Source organism: Plecotus auritus (assembly GCF_963455305.1).
Source record: "Plecotus auritus genome assembly, chromosome: 3".
Classification (NCBI taxonomy): domain Eukaryota; kingdom Metazoa; phylum Chordata; class Mammalia; order Chiroptera; family Vespertilionidae; genus Plecotus; species Plecotus auritus.
This window is the reverse complement of record NC_137772.1, coordinates 92,038,174-92,062,013: the sequence shown is the minus strand read 5'-3', so window position 1 is coordinate 92,062,013 and position 23,840 is coordinate 92,038,174. Positions and strand designations below refer to the sequence as shown.

At 37.4% G+C, this 23,840-nt stretch overlaps 1 protein-coding gene across 1 annotated transcript in view; it reads right to left on the bottom strand.

Moving 5' to 3' along the window:
- ITM2B (integral membrane protein 2B) overlaps positions 1–23,840 on the bottom strand; it is a 32,052-nt gene that overhangs the window by 3,456 nt on the left and 4,756 nt on the right. The window contains exons 2-3 of the mRNA XM_080661752.1: positions 2,648–2,776; positions 1,183–1,389 (exon numbers count right to left, since the gene is read on the bottom strand). Coding sequence (XP_080517878.1) covers positions 1,183–1,389; positions 2,648–2,776 — 336 coding nt within the window. The remainder of the gene's footprint in view (positions 1–1,182; positions 1,390–2,647; positions 2,777–23,840) is intronic.

The window sequence follows — 23,840 nt, the reverse complement described above, 5'->3', positions numbered from 1 at the left end:
GAGGGGCGATTGGGGCCAGCAGCCATCTCTCACACCCACTGCCGGCACCGGCCCTGCTCGCACCCGCTGCTGGCGCCGGCCCCAATTGCTCTGCACCATCAGCGGGTACGAGTGGGGCCTGCGCCATCAGCGTGTGGGAGCGGCGGCAGTGGGAACAGGACTGCTGGCAGACAGGGGACCAGGGGCCATGGTAGGAGGGGCCGGGCTGGAGCGTGGAGGATGGGCTGAGATCTGCCCCAGTGCCCACTGCAGCCTCGCGGCCCACAGTTCCTTTCAAGGTGCACGAATTCGTGCACTGGGCCCCTAGTTAATTAATATCCTTAGAGAATTGAGTAACAGTCAATTTAATGATTGTCTGTGTTCTTGTGGTTCAGGTGAGAAACCCTGGTTGAGAAAGACTGTCAACAGGATGGTTTTGAGGGTTAAAATGAGTTAACTAAACCATGTAAACATTTAGATTTTAAGAGCTCAGTAAGTGTTAGCTATTATTATTTACTACTTGCTTTGGATAAGGTTTATTACCTTGAAGTAAGTAATTTTTCAAATTGGCTTATAAATATTCAATGCCAAGTTCGGTGATATGTCTACATGTTCAAAATGGCAAATAAATACTGATTTAACATCTAGAGGTAATATAAGAACTTCTGAATCCTGGTTTGAAAGAACAAAACATTCTTGGGACAAAAATTATTGGGGGAATTTGAATATCAACTAAATATTAAATAATACTACATTATGTTCATTTTCTTAGATGTGATAATTATGTGGTTATGCAGATAATGTCCTCATTCTTAAGAGATAACATCTTTATGTATCTAGAGTCAAGTGTTAAAAGTGAGAAAAAGAGGTATGATAAAATGAAACATATAATAAAATTTGATAGATGACAAAATTTTGTAACCATGTGGAGAATTTAGGATATTAACTGTATTTTCACTTCAACTTTTCTGCAACACTTAACAATTTTCAATAGTTGGGGGAAATGTAGAATGGGAACTTAAAAATAATTAATGAGCCCATCAAATGTTGACAGTTTTTATTTTGTAGGACAGAAGAAACCCAAGTTCAATTTTTTAAGTAAAAAGTAAACTCTAAGTAGAATACATCAGGAAATACGGAAAACTACAAAAAGCATAAATTAAAGAACTTGCACTTTTTTACAGTTCAGGACATCTGGCTCACCTTGTTAAAGTCATGAACAATGTTGGCAGGATCACTATCTGCAAACTCTGGGACAGGCACACTGATGAATTCAACTTCATCTTCCTCAAAGATCTTAATATTTTCCTCAATTGTCTGGTAGCGAGCAGCTGGGGCATCTGCAGAAGGCTCATTTAGGATGACATCATCTTTGATGTACTTTATTCCGCAGTAGTACACGTCATCTGGCTATAGAGAGTTTAAACACTATTTCAGCAATTTAGTAAGAGACAGGTTTTTAAGTGTAAGCATTACTTAAGCTGCCACATCTATCCAACTAATAGTTTGCTTGCAAACTCTTTTAGATGACAAGTCAGACAGTTTAATTATAGAGTTAACACATTCTTTAAGATCAGGTTTTAAAGTATTATAAAAAAAAGTTTCAAAAGGAGAAAAGCAGCTGATTTTCCCTTTACTTTTTGTGGTCCACAGAAATAGAATATAAAGGCAATTATCTGGTGATAAGTACGTTTGAAGAAACACACAGGCCTATTTCTACTTGTAGGCATTATTTTTATAAAAGAATATATTCAGAAATTAATGTTTCTTCTGAAAGAGCATACTTTTAAAACTTTTAATATGATTCACTGATTCAATAATTTTTCTATTAGCCAAAAGAGGGATAATTTTTGTGAAATTTCCAGTCTGATTTTTCCTTAAAATATATCACAATTAAATGGAAAATATTACATTACCACAAATCATTATAAAGACTGCAAAAAGTACACATATATAATAAAAACTAGAAGTATATAACAAAATATTAAGACAACAAATATCTTTGGACAATAAAACTGCAAATGAGTTTTCCTTTATTAAATATATTTATTATAAAAATTGTATTAAACAAGGTTGAATGGTATTTCAGTAATGTCTATTGATATGCCATCATCTTGAAAAATATAGAAAATGAGCATGAAATTTATACATCTTCTGGCAGACTAATAAAATCTATTTGTCAACACTCTAAGTTTTAATATTAAAATATTTGAGGTAGTCATAAAAGCTCATTTCCCAAGATTACTTAAGAAAAAAACCAATAAACCTACTGAATTATCACCCAGAAAAATGTACCACAAAACAGAGGGGATAATTATAATCAGAAGAAAAATCTGTCTTAACCCACTAGGATTACTATTAAATACTTAAGTTTCAAATAATTTCCATCTTAAGTTACTTCAACATTATTGAAGTTACACAATTCTCTAGAGAAAGTAATGACTGAGAAAGAGGCAGAGAGAAGTACTCCAGTGTTTTCCTCTGTGTGTCTAAAAGACTGTCTAAAGGCTGGGCAAACAGGTTTAGGAGACTCAAACACAGCTTTAAAATAGGACCAACGCTCTGGCTAAAGGCCACAGACTGAAGTGCAGGCTTAGAGCAAATTAGGATCAATTTTCTAACACACATGAAAAAAAGGTAAAAATGGTCTTAGTATTTTTCCACTTACTTGAAGTGCAAAATATTTGTACAGGTATGCCCCTCCTAGAATGACACCTGCAAGCATAAATGCTAGTCCAAAGCACATGCACCAACACCAAGCTCTTCTCTGGCCAACTGGTACCACTTCATCTGGGTCCTAAAATATGAAAACAGACAGATGGTCAATATCTTATCTCCCAGTCAGAATCACAGAAAGGTCAGGATTGAAACAAACCTTCAGGATTATTGTTTTATAAACTAAGAGACCAAGGAGTCAGGTTTCTAATCAAGATCAAAGTGGTGGTCCCAAAACTCATCATAATGCCTCTGGAGCTAAGAAACCAGTCCCTTGGGAGAGTTCTGTCTTCTAACTCTCAACACCTCACCTGCTGTCCATATCTCTATAGTAATAACATACTCACTCCTTAATTTCTATTTTCTGTGCACAACATTTGGTGATTAATATGTCTTCTAACATTTAAAAATTCAGAAAAGGTTACAACACAACTTTGTCATGCAATATTATGGTGCTGAGCCTTGTATATTATAACTAGAGTATAATGATTACTTGCAGTAGAAAAATGGTCTAGGAAATTTTTAAGTAAGACCTTTTAGGTAAGATTCAATTAAAAAAATCAAACCCTTATAAAGTCAAAAGACATACAACTAGCATACAATTACTAGAATTTTCATTTTGATTCACTCAAGGAAATAATTTAGCATTAGAATGTTTTCTGGGGTCAATTCCTGAGATACCCCTTTTGCACTCCTAACTCAGTTCACCTACTCTGTCACTTCAGAGTAATAGCTAATTTCTTACTAGTATTTGTACCCAGTTTCATATGCAAACAGCAGACAAAGGAGATTATCTGCTGGAATTACATTACTAATGGTTCAAAAAATAATATAGTCAATAACATTGCAGAAGCTACGTATGGTGTCAGGTGGGTATTGGAAATATCGGGGGAACACTTGACAAAGTTGTGATTGTCTAACCACAAGCTGTGAGAACATTAAACTGTGCTAGAGTAGGTATGCTTGTCAATGTACTATATACTAACATAACAAGTGCACTGCAAGGGAGTAGTACATAATGAGAATATGACTAGACGAATTTATTAAGTCATGTAAGATATTCCACACCTGTGAATAAAAAGTTATTAAGAATTCCATTAAGCTATAAGGTAAAATGAAAATGAATGATAAAGTACAGTGTTTTGCTTGAGCCCTTAGGAGATAAGAATTCATTCCAAGCATAATTTTAAGATGGAGGCAGAGTGGAGGGGTGGAAATAGTCATTTCTAAACATTTGGTACCAGCTGTTGAGACAGTCAAAAGTGTGTACAACACCTACTGTTTGGCAGGCCCTCTTTTCTAGTAGCACATAAGTGAATAGCCAAGGAGCATGGGCTGACACTTGTAAAAGAATATAGAGCCCTAACTATCAAATTAATGACAAGTTTCCAGGCTTTTTGGTATATAATTTTTTACTGGCCAGTAAACAATAATTTCAAGAATGTCTACTACAGTGGTTTCCAACCTTTTTTTGGCCATGCCCCACCTACAGCATCTCTAAAATCCTGATGCTCCCCCTGCCCCCGGGACATATAATTCTTATTATTCAAAAAGTGAACTCCTATTCACGTGGAGGAAGCCTAACAGGGCATTAACTTGGTCTAAACAAACTTTCAAAGAACATGGCATCCATGAAAGAGAAAAATAAAAGAACGAAAGGACAGTTGAAGTACTGAGGAAGAAATCACTAAGAAATTGTTAAGAAAATAATATGAAGTGATATGAAAAAAATAGCAAAGTTTCAAAACACATGATAACTGAAATGCACAAATATGTCACAATATATATTTATATACTGTATATGAGGCCCCTAGAACCATAAGAAATGCAAAAAATTCACTGATAATAACTCATTCTCGAATGCCCCTCTTAAAAAATCAAATTGCCCCCACATTGTGAACCACTGATCTACTATGTTCTAGGCACTGGTTAGATAGCCTCTGTCAAGAAGAGATCAGACAAAATCAGTCTGGAAAATAATTATGCAAAGAGAACATAAAAATGGCATGGGTTCTAATAAAGAATGTAGAGAGCACAGAAGAAGGGATGATATTGTTTGAAGAAGACTACCCAAGGGAGAAACTAATGGAATGGAATATTGAAGAACAAATATTCATTACTCACACAGAAGACAGAGTTAAGGGGCAAAAAAATGAATCAAGCTAAAATGTTTATCTCCAAGGGCCACATGTGGTATGGCTAGAGTGCCCAATATGGTGGGAAGGGGTACAAGAGATGAGAATGGACAAGTAAATGGGGCAGACCAATGGAGAGGTATCTGGAGTGGCTCAGTTGGATGGAGCATCATCCAACACCAAAAGGTTGCAGGTTTGATTCCTGGTCAGGGCACATATCTATGTTGTGAGTTCAATCCCCTGTTGGGTGCATATGGGAGGCAACTGATTGATGTTTCTCTCCCACATCAATGTTTTTTTCTTTCTCCCTCTCCCTCCATCTCTAAAATCAATAATAATAAAAAAAAGAATTAGGTCTCTGCTCTGCACCATGTGAGGATACAAAGAGAAAATAGCCATCTACACCAGGAAGCAGGCTCTCACCAGAAGTGTATCTGCCTACACCTTGATCTGGGACTTCCCAGCTTCTAGACTGTGAGAAATAAATGTTTTTGTTCAAACTAAAGAAAAATGCAAAACTAACAAATAAAACATTAAGACAATGACAGTAAGACAAAAAAATTTAAGTTTCTCAAAGAATTTAATTTAAAAAATACTTTACTTAGTCACAGACCATTGCTCAGCACTTCAACAATGTGAACCACATCTTAAGAATCAGGAAATAAAAATCGTTCAGTCGCCAAATTATGGAGCCAAAGTTCATGCACTACAGTCATAGAATACTACCAGGTATTTAAAGTTCATCTAATCTCTTTTCTTCTCTAAATTCATAGTGATCACCTTCTACTTTGCATTAGAATAAGTCAGATACAGATCTTTTCTTTCCCTGCTAGGCTACAAGGATGTTGTAAGTATCCATTCATATTCATTTTGTACTAGCGGCCCTGTGCACGAATCCGTGCGTGAGTAGCTCACTGCCGCTTGCCTCAGCTGGCCGCCCCGCCCACTGCCACTTGCAGCTCTCCGCCCCATGTAGCTTGCTGCCCCGCCCTCCTGTAGCTCTCCGCCGCTTGTAGGATGCTGCCCTGCCCTCCTGTTACGTGATGGCATCCCGACCAATTTGCATATTACCCTATTATAAGTATAGGTTACAGTCATACAGGCACATGCTACATGATGTTTCAGCTAAGGATGTGCATATAGGAAGGTGGTCCCAACTATACTAAGAAATGGGTAATATGCTAATTAGACCGGATAGACTGGACGTCCTTCCGGACAAAGCTGCAGTGGCTGCGAGGGCCGAGTAGGGCCGGCAGCTGCGAGAGCCGGCAGTGGCAGCAGCAATGGGGTGATGGGAGTGGCGCCTTCCCCTGATCGGCCCAGTCGCCTTCCCCATCACCCTGAGTGCTCCCTATGAGAGGGGGCAGGCCGGGCTGAGGGACGCTCCCCCCCCCCGGTGCACAAATTTTTGTGCACCAGGCCTCTAGTCCATATATATAAAAGGCTAATATGCTAAGAATCCTCTGACTGGTCGCTATGATGTGCACTGACCACCAGGGCGCAGACACTCAATGCAGGAGCTACTGTGATGTGCACTGCCCATTTACAGAGAAATGGCACTGTGGACCTGGCACCCACAAAGCAACACTCTGCTTCCCCCAAGTAGGACACAGGCCCCACCAGCACCTGAGCAACAGCCAACCAAGTCGCAGCTGACGCTGCCGAGACCCCATGGTGCAAAATGCAGCCCACAGCCCAGCCCAGCCCAGAAACAATCACTGTGGGTGCTGGGTAATGACATCACATAGCAATGCCCAGCTCCCTCTCCCTAGTGACTAGCCTCCTTGGAGTTTCTTCAGCCCAGGAACATGACTTGCTTTATAGCCAGGTGCAAACATTTCACACTGTAACCAAATGTCTGTGAAGCATTTTCACCTGCCTCATCTCATTTGATCCCCACAGAAATCCTGGAGTAAGTAGATAGGAGACTTAGTGGAATCCTATTTTCTTTTCATTAGCCAGAAAACAGAGATTTAGAAAGTTTAGAAACTTGACCCAACTGAAAAGAAGAAATGGTGGACCTTGAAAATGACTTCAGGTTTTCTCACTGTGCAGAATATAGTCAAACACTGCTACAGTTAAATATTTTACCCTGTGTACTCCCCCTGTGTGATCTACAATAGTCTGCTTCATGTTGATATTTACTGCTGTGTTGCTGACAATTACCTGAAAGAGAAGTTGGGGTGTTTCACTGGGCTGAAAAAAGTTTAGCTACATCAGAAAGCAGATCTAATTAAGCAAGTTTATTCTATACTAGAGGCCCAGTGCATGGAAATTCATGCACTGGAGGGGGGGGTCCCTCAGCCCGGCCTGCTCCGGGAGCCTTCAAGGGAGGGAGGTGACCCAGCAATGAGGGGAAGGTGACGCCCCCATCACACCTCTGCTGCTGCCACTGCCGGCAGCGCAAGCCTCAGCCAGCCCTGGTTACCTGAGCCTCGGGCGGCCCTGGGCGGCTGGGCAGTTGCCACCTGAGGCTTGCCTGCACCTCGGGCCAGACCTGGGTGACTAGGGGGCTGAGGACACTGGGGGACTCCAGAGGCAGGCGTGTGGAGCGGCCGGGCACCTGTCGTCCCGGCGGGGCTTAGGGGACTGGGCGCCTCCATCTTGTGGCTGTGGGCGCTGCTATCTTTGAGGGCGGGGCAGTCAATTAGCATATTCCCTCCTTATTGGCTGTGGGCGCTGCCATCTTTGAGGGCGGGACAGTCAATTAGCATATTCCCTCCTAATTGGCTGTGGGCACCACCATCTTTGCAACAGCGTGAGGGTCAATTAGCATATCCTCTCTTTATGAGATAGGATATATAAAAGGCTAAGTTGACTCGCATATGCACAATACATATAAAGCTCTTGCTGGTGCCAAACGCACGTGTGTGTTTCGATCTGTCATTGTTGATCGTGAATTTGGTTGACACTTCTATTATAGAGAAAGGGCTAACAGCAATATTAAAATATTTCTTCTAATTAATGTCCTTTCAATGTGCAAAAATCTGTGCACTGGGACACTACTAAGATTATAATGGAGCTGAAAAATTGCTATCAGCTAGTGATGTCAAAGCTGCTGTAATTGCAATGTGTTGCTCCTGCTTGTGGTGATACTGGTGTAAACAAATCTACTGTGCTGCCAGTTGTATAAAAGTGTAACACATATAATTACATAGTACATAATATTTTATAATGATAATAAACGACAATGTTGCTGGTTTATGTATTTACTATAGTACACTTTTAATCTTTTATTTAGAGTGTACTCTTTTTTTCACTTATCAAAAAGAGTTTGCTGGCCCTAGCCAGTCTTGCTCAGTGGCTAGAGCATTGGTCTGGGTTTGGGTTTGATCACCACTGGGGGCTGTGCAGGAGGTAGGCAGTCAATGATTCTCTATCATCATTGATGTTTCTCTCTCTCCCTCTTCCTTCCTCTCTGGAATCAACAAAAATATATTTTAAAAAAAGTTTGCTGTAAAACACTATGCCATGTTACAATAGAAACAGCCTCATATAACTCCTGTCCACCTCATCTTGCCACCTCATCTTAATTGCATCATCTTCTCTTGTGCTAGATTTAATCTCTCCTTGTTTTGTACAGTACATGCTGTACAGGCTTGTAGCCTAGGAGCAACAGGTTGTACCATATAACGTAGGTATGTATGTAGGAGGCTATACCATCTAAGTTTGTGCAAGTATACTCTATAATGTTCATGCAATGACAAAATCGCCTAACACATTCTCAGTATGGATCCCTGTCATTAGGCAGTGCTGGTAGCTTACAGCCAACCTTGGCACCTTGTTGGTTCTCAACAAATATTTGATGAGTGAATAAAATTTATATCTTATTTTTAAAGCTTATTTTTAAAAAAAGAACCCATATGTATTACATTAGCAGCCAGCATGGTAATGATATGCGTGGTGCAACATAAGAATTTGTGACATACAGTGGCTATTTTTTTTAATTTAATAAATCTTTACTGTTCAGATTATTACAATTGTTCCTCTTTTTTCCCCCATAGCTCCCCTCCACCCGGTTCCCACCCCACCCTCTGCCCTTACCCCCCACCCCCGTCCTCATCCATAAGTGTACGATTTTTGTCCAGTCTCTTCCCACACCCCCCACACCACTTTCCCCCCAAGAATTGTCAGTCCACTCCCTTTCTATGCTCCTGATTCTATTATATTCATCAGTTTTTTCTGTTCATATTTTTTATTCACTTGATTTTTAGATTCCCTTGTTGATAGATATGTATTTGTTGTTCATAATTTTTATCTTTACCATTTTCCTCTTCTTCCTCTTCTTAAAGAATACCTTTCAGCATTTCATATAATACTGGTTTGGTGGTGATGAACTTCTTTAGCTTTTGCTTATCTGTGAAGCTCTTTATCTGACCTTCAATTCTGAATGATAACTTTGCTGGGTAGAGTAATCTTGGTTGTAGGTTCTTGCTATTTATCACTTTGAATATTTCTTGCCAATCCCTTCTGGCCTGCATAGTTTCTGTTGAGAAATCTGCTGACAGTCGTATGGGTGCTCCCTTGTAGGTAACTAACTGTTTTTCTCTTGCTGCTTTTAATATTCTCTCTTTGTCTTTTGCTCTTGGCATTTTAATTATGATGTGTCTTGGTGTGGTCCTCTTTGGATTCCCTTTGTTTGGGGTTCTCTGCGTTTCCTGGACTTGTAAGTCTATTTCTTTCACCAGGTGGGGGAAGTTTTCAGTCATTATTTCTTCAAATAGGTTTAAAGTATCTTGCGCTCTCTCTCTTCTCCTGGTACCCCCATAATTCGGATGTTGGTACGTTTGAAGTTGTCCCAGAGGCTCCTTACACTATCTTCATATTTTTGGATTCTTTTTTCTTTTTGCTTTTTTGGTTGAGTGTTTTTTGCTTCTTTGTATTTCAATTCTTTGACTTGATTCTTGCGATCCTCTAGTATGCTGTTAGATCTCTGTATATTTTTTATTTCAGTCTGTATATGCTTAATTTCTAGTTGGTCCTTTTTCATATCCTTGAGGGTCTCGCTAAATTTATCAGCCTTTTCTAGAAAATTCTTGAAAAACCTTATAACCGTGGTTTTGAACTCTATATCCAGTCGTTTGCTTTCCTCCTTTTCTTTCATTTGAGACCTGTTTCTTTGTCTCCGCATTTTGGCTGCTTCCCTGAGTTGACAGAGTGTCTCTGTGTGCTAGGTGTCCTATAGGGCCCAGTGGCTCAGTTTCCCCAGTTACCTGAGGTGGACACTCTTGGTGCACCCCTTTGTGGGCTGTGTGCACAGTCTTGTTGTCGTTAAGCCTTGATTGTTGTTGGTATCACTGGGAGGAATTGACCTCCAGGCCAATTGGTTGTGAGGATCAGCTGTGTCTACGCTGGGAGAACTTCTGTGCTGGAGATACCCTTATGAGACAAGACTTGCAAAAGCCTCTGTGCTCAGCTTGGATGGGGCGGAGTCTCAGGGCTGAGCAGACAACAATGGCTTCCCGTCAGCCCTGCCCTGAGAGGCCCCCTGTGTCTCAGTGTACCGTGGTAATCGCTGCAGGCACCTCTGAGAGAAAGCCTCCTCAAGTTTCGACCGCTGCCAGACAGTCCAGTTTCTCCCCGAATGAGTCTGGGTCCCCAGAGTCTCACCCGAAACTGGAGTTCAGTGCAGTCAGGAGCTTTTGTCTCCCTTCCGCTTAAGAAAGCCAGCCGTGCACTCAGTTGCCAGTCCTCTCCGTGCGCGCGTCTCAGTACCTCTGCCTTCCGCAGTTCCTCTGAGTCTCAGTGTGCTTTTCTCTTTCCTTGTAGTTGTAGAATTTCCACTCAGCCAGCCTTCCTGTGGTTCTGGATGATGTCCGTTTTGTCTTTTAGTTGTAGTTTTGAAATTGTTGGGTAAGGCAGCAGTTTAGGTGTTTACGTATGCCGCCATCTTGGTTTCTCCTCTACAGTGGCTATTTAGCAAAGAACAGCAGCCCTAAGTACTTAGCCCAGTTCAACATTTATGAAGGGCCTGTTATTTGCAATGTACGGTGCTAGAACCTATGGGAAATTCAAGTGTGATTAAGCCCTGACTCATATCTTGATTAAGACATGGCTCACATCTTAAGCAACTTACAGACAAAGTTAACTTTATGCATGACAAATAAATGACATGCCATATTGCAATCTGTGTCATGGAGAGGAATTCAAGAATATACAAGATAGAAAAGTTTTAAACTAGCAATTTATTAAGTGTATTTTAAATAATTAAATTTTAACACTTGAAAGAGTAAGCTTAAAGAAAAAAGCCACATATAAAATTTAAAAAGAAAAACCCCACAACCATCTCAAAATATGTAGAAAATGCAATTGTCAAATTCCAATTCCCATTCGTAATAGAGTATCTTTGCAAAAAAGAGTGAGATTCTTTAAGATAAATAAAGCTAGTCATCAAAAATCTGTATCAAACCTCACCCTTAATGGTGGAACTTCAGACTTATACCATACCCTTTCAATTAAAAAATATGAGGAATGCACACTAAAATTGATTTTTTGTTTCCTTTCAACATTGTAGTAGAGATCCTAGCTAGTACACAAATGACAAGAACACAAACAGATATAAAGATTAGGAAAGAGAACACAAAACTGTCATGTGTAAATGATATAACTGTAGAAAATCTGAAAAAGTCAAATTATTCAAACCAATGAGAAGTTCAGCAAGACTGCCAAAGATCAGTAATTAAAAATCAACTGAGTCATTATTCATAATTGTCCCAAAATAGAAACAACACAAAATAGCCACTAACTGATGAATGGATAAATTGTGGTATATTTGTAATGAATCAAAACATTCAAGTGAAAGAAGCCCAATGCAAAAGACTACTCACTGCATGATTCCATATTTATGAAATTTCAGAAAAGGCAAAACTATAGTGATAAAAAGCAAGTTAGTGGCTGCCATGGCCAAGGGCTGGTGAAGGAAGATTGATAAGACATGAGGAAACCTTTTAGCCTAATGGAAATGTTTCATATCTTGATTGTTGTGGTGAATATATGACTTTATACAGTTACCACAAATTCAATTAAGTTGTACACATAATATGGGTCAATTTTATTGCATGTAAATTATATTTCAATATGAGGAATGAGGGAAATATCAACTGAAATCCTACATATCAGGTGATAAAAATCTAACAACACCAAAAGCTGGAGGAAGTATAGAACAATGAGAATTGAAACCTTTCATAGAATTGACAGGAGTTAGTACAATTGCTTTGGAGAATAACTTGGCGGCATCTAATAAAATTAAAGATACATACCCTATGACCAGCAATTCCATTCCTGGTACTATAGCCTTAGATATCCTTTTGTGTACATACATAAAGATATAACTCCAATAATGGTTACTGTAGAATTGTCAATAAAATATTGGAAATAATCTAAATATCCATCAAGTGGAGAATAAAGTATTATAGGTTCATATAATAATAGTTAAAATGAAATCGCCTAGCATTGTTGATTTTGAGCTAAATCTCAGAAACATAATGCTGAACAAAAAACAAAATAAAACAAAAACACAAACCAGGTAATCTGCATAATACATAGAGTATATGTACCTAAGACTTTAAAAATATAAAATGGTATTACAGATTCTCTTTGTTTTTGTATGCTTAGATTATTTAAAAAAATTTTTTTTTACTAATCCTCAACTGAGGATATTTTTCCCATTGCTTTTTCAGAGAGAGTGGGAAGGAGGGAGAAGAAAACATCTACATGAGAGAGACACATCAACTACCTCCCACACATGTCCTGACTGGGGGCAGAGAGTGAATGCACAACCCAGGTACGTGCCCTTGACCAAGAATCGAACCCGAGACCCTTAGGTGCGCAGGCTTGGTGCTCTAGCCACTGAACCACGCTGGCCAGTGCTATGATTACTTCTTAATTAAAGAACAACAAAAAATCAACAAGAAAGAAAATCACTCGTGAACAAGAGCTTCTTCACTGGGGTATATAACATTACCTGGTCTAATTTAAAACAAATTGCAGAAATGTAACTTCCCTATGTACTGCAATAAAACTGGTTCACCTTAAATTATGCTGATCTCCCGCAGGTGCTATACAATTATCATTTCATTAATCTTTCTAAAACCTCAAGTTTTTACCCCAGTTTATAATTGAAGACACTGAAGCACATGCTGGCCTACAATCACTCAACAGCAGGTATAGAAAGACACAGCATTAAAAAGCATTCTCAGTCTTGCACTGTACTAATTTCTAGTTCAAATAAATCTTATATGATAAAGTAAAATTGCTTAATTATATCTTAAGCAAAATGAAGGACAAATTCTGTTCTGGTACTTCAATTAGTTAAGAATTAGGTCACCTTAATCATTTCCCTAAGGAGCTTCAGAAATGTGCTTCAGTTATAAACTTAACTCAGACAAAATGCAAGGGTTTTCATCTAATTTTCATTCTGATCCCATACTAACAAAGCAATTTACATACCCAGGCACTTCTATTTGAGCCTTCTTTTTAGGATGAATGAAAAAAACATTTTTTCGAAGCTCTCAGATATACTATTTTGCATTATTATAGCAAATGAACAATGCTTTAAGAACCAAAGTACTAAAAAGAAAAGTATCTGTTAGGGTTAAAAATTATATTAAAAAAAAATAGAAAAAAGTGATGTCATAAACACTTCGGGTATAAAAATGAGACAGAAATACAGAAAAGAACCAATATAATTTATTCAACTCAGAGTAACATGAGCTACTGAACCTTCAGAAGTAGATTTAGTTATTTAGGAATGCACATTGTAAAACATATTTGGTAAAGGTTCGGAGTGGGCCAGGGTCATGCACCTATGACATGAGGCCATAACGTATCAAAAAAGATTTTATTCCAGGCACCTGTGTGCAGGTGGGCTGAGTCCGATAAAATGGAGTCAGCAAAGAGAGCAGGGAGAGAAAGGTTTTTATTAATTTTTGCTGGCTGTAACCTGCTCTGCTGACGTAAGGGTCCAGTTGTCCTTGGTTCCTTTCAGCGTCAGTCAGATGGCTAGTGGTTTTCTGGGCTATGCGGTGCTCAAGGCTGCAAGCTTTCTGCAAGATATCTGCTAAGCACAGTAAGTTTTTCTCTGCCCCATTTTATTCTCTTTAACCCTTTCATGTGGTAATATGGATAAATATGGGGATGTACAGGCCAGCTGCCCATGGATGTGCTGTTTGGCCTGTGTACTGTTTTCCAAAATACAGAATTAGTTGCCAACATTTTTAAAAATCAGGTGATTCAAATTTTTTTAAAATGGATTTCTGATTAACGGTCTAGTTTTCTCGACTCCTTTCTCATCATTTTTGTCCCTAGTTGGAAACAAAACATACCAAGTTCTTTTCTACATCACCTTGATCTTCATTTCCAGCTATGACTAGGGATACCCAATTTTATCAAACAACCAGTCTAAAACAGTTCCCCGTATAAAGGATTTTGAGTTCTGGGTTTTAGAGACTAGATTAATATGGTTAACAAAGCACTTAATCTTTTAAATAACAGAACAGGCATTCTTTTACAAAGAACAAATCCAAACAGTTGGCATCAGCAAACAAACAAACAAAAAAAATGGTGGCAGAGAAGGGCAGGGATTGGATAAGCCCAAAGAAAACTCTGGCCCAAGGGCTATAGGAATCAAAGAGCTGTTCCAGACAACTCCCAGTTTCCAGAAAAGATAGAACAATGAGAATGACAGAAGGCTACGTAGGTTATAATACCATCTATATGACATTCTAGAAAAGGCAAACTATAGGAACAGAAAACTGGGACAGGGGTGAGAGACAGGAATGACTACAAAGTGATATGAAGGAATTTTTTTTTTGGGGGGGGGGTGAGGAAAATATTCTGTATATGACTATATACACTTGTCAAAATTACCAGAACTATATATCTAAAAAGGCCGAATTTTTCAGTATTCAATACTCCAGTAAATTCAAATTCCTATCCCTCCTCAACTAATGAGCAGCAAGGACAGGTTTTTGTGTATATGTGTTTTTTCCTAAGACCCAAGTAAATGATACTAAAGAAGCTGAAAAAGGTACAAACCTATAAGAAAAACAGAAAAATAAGACTGATAGCAGACAATAAATGTCAAAATTTTAGAGGACGGGAAACAGCTGGACAAGTGATATTTTAACTTCTCCATCTCAATTACTCCATCATAAATGTGGGTTATCTGATAGGGTTGTTGTGGGGATTAAATGAGAAAATATATAAAGCATTTAAATCATTGTTTGGTATATAGTAAATAAGAAGTGCTTAATAAATGACAGCTGTCATTTCCTTCACCAGCTGATTTAGCTGGGAGAGATAAGCTGAAATAAAAATCTACTTAAGGTTGAAGCAAATAAAAAGCAATCTACAATTTAAAATGCCAATTACAAAAAGACTTAATTACTGGACAACAAAATTAAATCCCTTTCCATTCCAATAAGAATTTTAAAATAAACGAACGAAAACCTTGGTTATCATTTAAAACCTACTTTAAAAATTCCAAAATGCTCTTCTAACTATAATCTTAGATCCACAAAAATTATGTCAGAGATTGCTCCAATTTATTATTCTTAAGCTATAAAGACAGCAAACATTTGTTTGCATTTTCTTATTCATTTAAATCAGTATTTGACTTTTCAAACAAGATTGCTACAATCTCAATTATGGTGACAAAAGTCCACATGGGAAATGCTGTGTCTGACACAGCAAAGGAAAGCAGTTTTTCAAGTGATTATCATTACATGAATAATAGAGTTATTATATTATTCTGTACTTGGAATAGGGGAGATTTAAAAATGAGAAATTAATCTAAAATTACAATGTCTACAAAACACATTTCTCATTAACGAACGTCCTTTACTGGTTAAAAAATCCTACAATATACAAGCAGCAATACAGACACAAAAAGAAATTAAAATTTAAAGCCATTGTGGCACAATCTATTGTGAGAAATATATAAAATCTGAACCACATATTGACATTCTATATAATCAGCACAGGTCTAGGTTTAGAAAATAGGTCAGAAATAAAAAATAAAAAATCAGGCTGTAAATGCTTTTAGTGCTAGATCATAACTCACTCACTGTTATATCATTAGGAACAAAGCAGAATATTAATATATGAATATGTACCTTAAAATATTTTATTCTTTTTTATATATATAAAATTCATATTGGTGAGATTTAAAGGCAATGGGTAGTCAAAAGAAAAGTCTAGACCAGCACTTACAAGCAGGTTTATAAACAATGGTATTACATATGCTACTTATTGTGAATTGTGGCCTTTACCAGAAATAGATAAATTGGTCAAGATAGGTTTCTTCTGCCACTGGCTAAATCATGAGTTCATATTGTTCCTAATAAGAATGTCAATTGTCTTCCTGAAAATTTTAGTTATGATAGGAATAATAATTTCTATAATTCATTATAACATTAAGTGTAAAGATTAGAGGGTTTGGAAAAGCAAACCTTTCTAGACTCATTTTTGTTTAAATCTTGGATCTTAATGTTATTCAACAGAAGAATTACACATTCATATTCAAATATGAATAATTCCATTTAAAATGCAGAATTTTTGATAAGAAAATTCCTAGGATATTCTACTAAAAGCATAAAATAATTTAAAATGTGGAAAGTTATATCTTCTGACCAAGTTGAAAAATTTGAAAGTTAATACAAAATGACTACTAGAAAAATAAATCCAGTTCTTGAGATTGGGGATATTTGTCTCTATAGAGTGAAATGTAAAAAGTGCTTTGAGCCTGGCTCAGTGGTTAGAGCGTCACCCTGCGGGTTCCATTCCTGGTCAAGGGCAAGCATATGGGTTGCAGGTTGGATCCCCAGCCCCACGCTGGGTGTGTGCAGGGGCAACCAATCCATGTCTCTCTCACATCGTTGTTTCTCCTTTTCTGTTTCTCTTCCTCTGTTTCTCTTTCTCTCCCCCTCCCTCTCACGCTACTTCTATTCTCTCTAAAAATCAATGGAAAAAAAAAAATCCTGGTGTGAGGATTAACACATAAAATAAAATTAAAAGTGCTTTTTGAACCCTATGCCTAAGCATCAAATGCATCAACAATAAATACTCAATAGTCATTTGATCTTGTTCCCTCATTCCACCACTCTTCTAGCTCTTGGATCCCAGGGTATTGTTTTCTTGTGAAAGCAGATACAGACATTTAAGTAGGTTGTGATTAACTTGGTTTACATAATTAGTTAGTCTATCTCAGCTACTCTAAGTGCTTCTCAAATGTTGGGGCCGCTTAGTAACTTAAAAATTCCTAGTCTAGTATCTGGCCATGCAATAGGTGCCTCTGAATATATGATCAGTTTAGTTCTCAGAAAGAAAAGCTTCCATGTGGAAGGACCATGAAAAGGCATTTAGTCCAATACATCATTTTACATTATATTTATAAATATAATGAAAGCCAGAAAAGTTAAGTGCCAAAACCGGTTTGGCTCAGTGGATAGAGCGTCGGCCTGCGGACTGAAAGGTCCCGGGTTCGATTCCGGTCAAGGGCATGTGCCTTGGTTGCGGGCACATCCTCAGTGGGAGGTGTGCAGGAGGCAGCTGATCGATGTTTCTCTCTCATCGATGTTTCTAGCTCTCTGTCCCTCTCCCTTCCTCTCTGTGAAATATCAATAAAATATATATTAAAAAAAAAAAAAGAAAAGTTAAGTAAAATTATTTGTGTGCTATCATAGAACTAATAAGGCCTAAATATCATCTGATTCCATATGCATCTTAGGGAAGAGGAAGCATGAAGCTATTAGGTCAACCACTTGACCGACAGCTCAGGCAAATTAATTCTGGTAACAGGTAAAGTGACATGATGTCACAACTGGATAATACTCATATCCAACAACAACAACAAAAACATAGCCTGAGTTTCTACAGAATTCTGCTATCATAATGGTTTTACCTCAATTAAACCACACACATAAGTGCTGTGTGTCAGATTTGTATCTACTGTTCGTCAAATTACAAAGCATAGTAATAAAAAAGTATTAAAATCATATGCACATAAGCAAAAACACAATAAAGAAAAATAATTCAGGCACAACAGCTTATATAAGCATGTCAAAATAAATGAAAAAGATATTAAGTACAAAATGAAACTTAAGTTAAAAGTATTAATAAAGCCACAAAGCAAAACCACAAAGTTGGTGATGAGTTGTTGCTCTAAAGGAGACAGTTTTGGAGCTTTAAAGAGGAAGACCAGAAGATGCCTTGAGATGAAAAAGGTTAAAATATCTCTCTCCAGGCAATCCTGTCTGACCTTAACACGTTAAGCGCCCAGTCAGTCACACCGGTGACTGATACTATACTTTCCGTTCAGAAGACAAAACAGGCTGGGAGTTTAATGTGTTAAACTAGTGCTAATAATGCAGCTGATTTCCATGATCTATTATTAATTATCATTAAGTCCATTTTTAATGTTTAAGGCATATTCTAATAAATCTTTAAAAAGCTATCAAGATAGCAAAATTCAGAGTCCTATTGATTTCCAGTTAAATGTTTATCTTTACTTCTTCCTGAAAGCTGGGCAGAGTAATAGTAAAAAGAACAAACAAAATAAACCTTAATACAGAGAATAAAAATGAATGACAGCAGACAAACTATGTCAATAAAAATTTGGAAGTCAAAAGCACAAGGAAAAATATCTGAAGCTTCTAGAGGAAAAAAGTAAAACAAAACTGGCCATGTACAAAGAACCAGGAATCAGAATAGCATCAGACCAGAAGATAAAACACTGGAGGGAAAACATTTCTGCTAACCTAGAATTTTATACCCAGATGATTTATTAATTAAATGTGAGGATCAAGATTCTCAGACATGCATGGTTTCAAAAATATTGATCTCAGATTCATAAAACTACCGATCCAACATGGGATAGAGGCAAAGTTAATTCAAATCCAGGGCAGCAATTACCCTCAGGACATCAGCATAGCAACATGGCTGGAATGTAACCAGTCTAGATGATAAGACTGAAGAATAATAAGTGATCTATCACCAAGAAAACAGGAAACATGATCAAGATACCTGATAAGTCTGTACATACAGAAAAGCAATTATACTACCGTCAGAAAGTCTGAAGATGAATGAGCAATAAGTACATAAAAAATAAGCAATCCTCCCTCTCAGTCTAGGGAGCAATTATCAAATAATAAAAAGGTTTTGGATGAGAAAGGTAGTATAAAGTCATTCTATACTACTCAGATTAAATAATGTTTATGTCAATTATAAAAGCGAAGAATATAAATTTAACCAGAAATTACTATAACTATACTAGGAAAATAGATTATGTGCAATATGTAAAAATATATAGAAAAAGCTATTCCCTTTTTTATTATTAGAAAGCCAGTAGGCAATACATATTGCAAACAAACAAAAAATAGAAAAAAAAACAGAAACCATGCAACAGCAGTATATGTAAGTATTTAGAGAAGTTCTCCAAATGTGGTCCAGGGACACCCTTTCAGGGGATCCACCTGTTAGAACTATTCTTATAATAAAACTAAGATAATGTTTTCTTTATTATTCTCGAACTAGTATACAGTGCAGTTTTCCAAAAGCTACGTGGATGATACTACAACAGGCCAGCTGCAGAAGCTGATATGAGAATCCACCTGCCTTCTATTAAGCTAAGTAAAGAATGCTGCAAAAAAATGGAAAACAATGTTACTTTTAGCTTCTAAATGCTAAGGCAGCGATTTTTTAACCTTTTTCATCTCATGGCACACATAAACTACTAAAATTCTGTGCACACCAAAAAATGTATTATATTTTTTGCCAATCTGAGAAAAATAAATATAATTTTGACTCATTCGGACCAGACGGCTATTGTATTGGCTGTCATTTTTTAAATATATATTTTATTGATTTTTTACAGAGAGGAAGGGAGGATAGAGAGCTAGAAACATCGATGAGAGAGAAACACCAATCAGCTATCTCCTGCACACCTCCCACTGGGGATGTGCCCGCAACCAAGGCACATGCCCCCGACCAGAATCAAACCCGGGACCCTTCGGTCCGCAGGCCGACGCTCTATCCACTGAGCTAAACCGGTTAGGGCTGGCTGTCATTTTTTTTATTTGACAATCTAAGGCAGTGGTTCTCAACCTTTTTAATGCCGCGACCCTTTAATACAGTTCCTCATGTTTTGGTGACCCCCAACCATAAAATTATTTTCATTGCTACTTCATAACTGTAATTTTGCTACTGTTAATGAATCGTAATGTAAATATCTGTGTTTTTCGATGGTCTTAGGCTCTACAGCAGCGGTTCTCAACCTGTGGGTCGTGACCCACAGGTTGAGAACCACTAGCAGGGTCGCCTAAAACCATCAGAAAACACAGATATTTACATTACGATTCATAACAGTGGTCAGTTATGAATGGGTTTACCTCAATTAAATCACACACGGCTGGCGAGGACAGCAGCGGTGGCTGAAGCCTCTCCGCCTCCACAACAGCACTAAGGATGTCTGACTGACGGCTTAGGCCCACTTGGCCTAAGCCATCAGTAGGACATCCCCCGAGGGCTCCCAGACTGCGAGAGGGCACAGGCCAGGCTGAGGGACCCCTCCCCCGACAATGCACGAATTTTGTGCACCGGGCGTCTAGTTGTTATATAATTGACATATGAGGGAGAGTAATATTACAAAGCAAGAATGAAGGGAATGGGCAAAAGCACTAACATTTGACAGTTGCAAGAGGGTGTTGTTTTCACAACACTATGTAAGGTTGGTACCACCAACTGTATTTTACAAATGAGAAAACAAGCTTGGGAGGATTTCTGACTTGCCCAAATAAATATCCAGGTTACAGTATTATCATTTGCCAGTAGGACCTGACACTATCTGAAAATGACCTTAGGTTTGAGGCATTAATCTATAAAAGCAAAAAATTAATAACTGCTTTGCTTAATTTTTTTTCTTGAAGTCTGCTACTTCTAAAAATGTTTAAGGTAAGCTTACTTAAAACCAGTGACATCTGCAAAGCTGAATCAAAAGCAAAAAGGAAAACTGAATAGATAATACATTTGTCTTGCATCATGAAACTGTTTGATGAATGGCAAACCCTGTAACAAAGTTAGAGTTGTAATAACTCTAATAGTAGTAATAATAATAGTAGCTAACATCTATGGAGTCTTACTCTGTTACAGCATTGTGATAAATTTTTAGATTATCATATTCTCTATTTTGCTGATGGAGAAACTGAGACAGAGTTGAAGTAACTTACCCAAAGTATCACAGTGATAGAGGCAGGATTTACACTCTGAATTATAAAGTCTTGACAATATTTTCCTGAACTGTACCCCTCTTCTGATTGAGGGGACAGGGGCAAAAAGAAAAAAATATTATTTTGATTCTTCCCCCAACCATTTAAAAATGTAAAAATCATTCTTAGCTCATGTGCCATATAAAAATAGGTAGCAGCAAACTATATTTGGGCCCATGGGCCATAATTTATCAGCACTGCTCTTCACTACAAAGGAAACTAAAACAGTTGTCCATGTCAAGCTTTCAATGTCTTTGCCTAAAATGCTTGTATGAATTAGTTAATATTTAACAATCAGATTTCAAATAAAAACCCTGATTTTAGTGCTTAAAAATTAGAGGGTTGAGCAACACTGAATCCATATTGAAAACAAAGAATGTTCTAACTTGTTTAATATGCAAAAAGCCCAGCTTCACTAATTTTCTTGGGCCCAGGAGGCATGCAGTTTGCCCTTTTTGCTTAATATGACTAGCATTACACTAGTTGAAACTGATGGGCCTGGGAAAATTTTTTCTAGCATTAAAATGAAAGCAAGAAAAAAATGATTTTTTCCTACAAAATCTGATGGAGTAGTATATACAGCAGAACAGAAATACTAGAAAGGTTGGCTAACAAAATAAATATTATGAAATGCAGATCTTAAATCAACTAGCTCTTAAAATCATTTTTCCCAGCATAAAGTTGGGTCTTCTTTTAGATGTCACTTTTTTTGGCTCTTATATTAAACTAGAGGCCCAGTGCATGAAATTCGTGCATGGGGGGGAGTGGTGTTCCTTAGCCCAGCCTGCACCCTCTCCAATCCGGGATCAGGCCTAAACCGGCAGTCGAACATCCCTCTCGCAATGCAGGACCACTGGCTCCTAACCGCTCACCTGCCTGCCTGCCTGATCACCTCTAACCGCCTCTGCCTGTCTGCCTGATCGCCCCTAACCGCCCTCCCTTGCCAGCCTGATTGCCCCTAACTGCCCTCCCCTGCTGGCCTGATCACCCCTAACCACCTCTGCCTCAGCCCCCGCCACCGTGGCTTTGTCCGGAAGGAGGACCGGACGACTGGAAGATGTCCAGTCAACCCGGTCTAATTAGCATATTACCCTTTTATTACTATAGATAATTTTAAACATTATAATCATATTTAAAGAAAAAATAAATTCAAGATTTAAACTTTATTTTTAACTCAGTCTGCAAAACATAGACTTAAATTTTTAAAAATGATTTTGGCATTAAAAGTTAAACATTCAAATATACAAAAATCCATCAAAACTATGCCAAAAAAGGCTTATGCAAATATTCAAAACCTCAAGGTATTAAATATATAACACCATACTTAGTATTAGCTTCCCAAATAAGTTTCCAAGACATTTAACTTCAAAATGTTAGCATTTTTACTTCAACATTAATTTTTCTTCTGATATATTTTCATTAGCTCTGTCATAAAATTACTGCTGGAAACTTATCAGCATTAAAGTAAAAAAAAAAAAATGAAAAATCAGAATATCCCTCTATCATAAGGAGTAATTTCCTCATTTCTGTAACTCAAGACTGAAATTCTTCTACTTAAGAATATTCTTGATTTCCTCCCAAATGGTAGAATTATAGAAATACTCCCTAAAAGTTATTTTTACTTCTAAATCAATTTAAGAGCACAAAAAAAAATCTTCAATTGTAAAATAATTTTATTTATTCAATTGTTGGTAACACTTAGAAAGTAAAATTTTATTGTAGGTTTCCTAAAAGCAGTTAAGAATATGTATCATAGTACTGATTAAAGAGGATAATCACAATTACATATTTTTTCAATGATTTTCTTAGGGTCATTATCTCTAATACAATTTCGAATTTTCAACTTTCAGCAGTCTACCCTGTAAATGATTCTTTGTTAAGCTTTATACAAAGAACAAAAGAGAGCCAAGAAAATAACTCACTACACATAATATAAACTTCTTGAAAATATAGCTCCAGTATTACTATTTTCTACATGGTATAAACAAATACCTTATTCAGAAATTCAAAATTGTCAAATCCTTTATTTAACAGATAGCAGTTGTGGCCTGAAGAAGATCTTCGAGGGCGAAGTCCTTAACTTCTTCAGTCTGAGCACTAATAAAAAGTGCCAAAAAGTTTAGGAGAATAAATTCATCAATGTATCTGAGGAGAAATTTTTTCTGGATCATTCTCTACTGGTAACAAAGATAGACAAAGCAGTCCAAGTACCATTAGTTATAATGTGAATTCAGAAAGTATTTCCTGTTGAAAAAACAACATGCCTTTCAAATAGACACCTCAGTTATTTAAGTTACGATTCGATAGCACTAAAAGAAAATGTCCCACAATTACTACTTATACCATTTTCAATGTACATTAAAAGCAAGTCAAACTTCAGCAGTACATAATGAAAACCTCTTAAGTTAAATTCTAAATCAATTTTAAAAGGTTTGTAACTGTTGTCCAAGAGATATTTCTGCTCAAAAATATTTCTACTCAGTTAAACCTCTCTCTTACATGACAGAGTTGAATTCCAAAATGTCTTAAAAGTTTATGATTTTACCAAGGATAGTATACCTGCTTGTCTAGTCAGGAGAAAATATGTTTAAGATGATACTGGGAATACCCCAAGCAGGTAACTTGTCCTCCAATTGTACAATATGCAACCTGGTCCACTCTCTGCAGCAGCAGCAGCAGCAGCAGCATCCAATGGGGCATGTGTACACAGGAGGTCTTGCCAATTCACTTGGCATGCACAGAGCAAAAA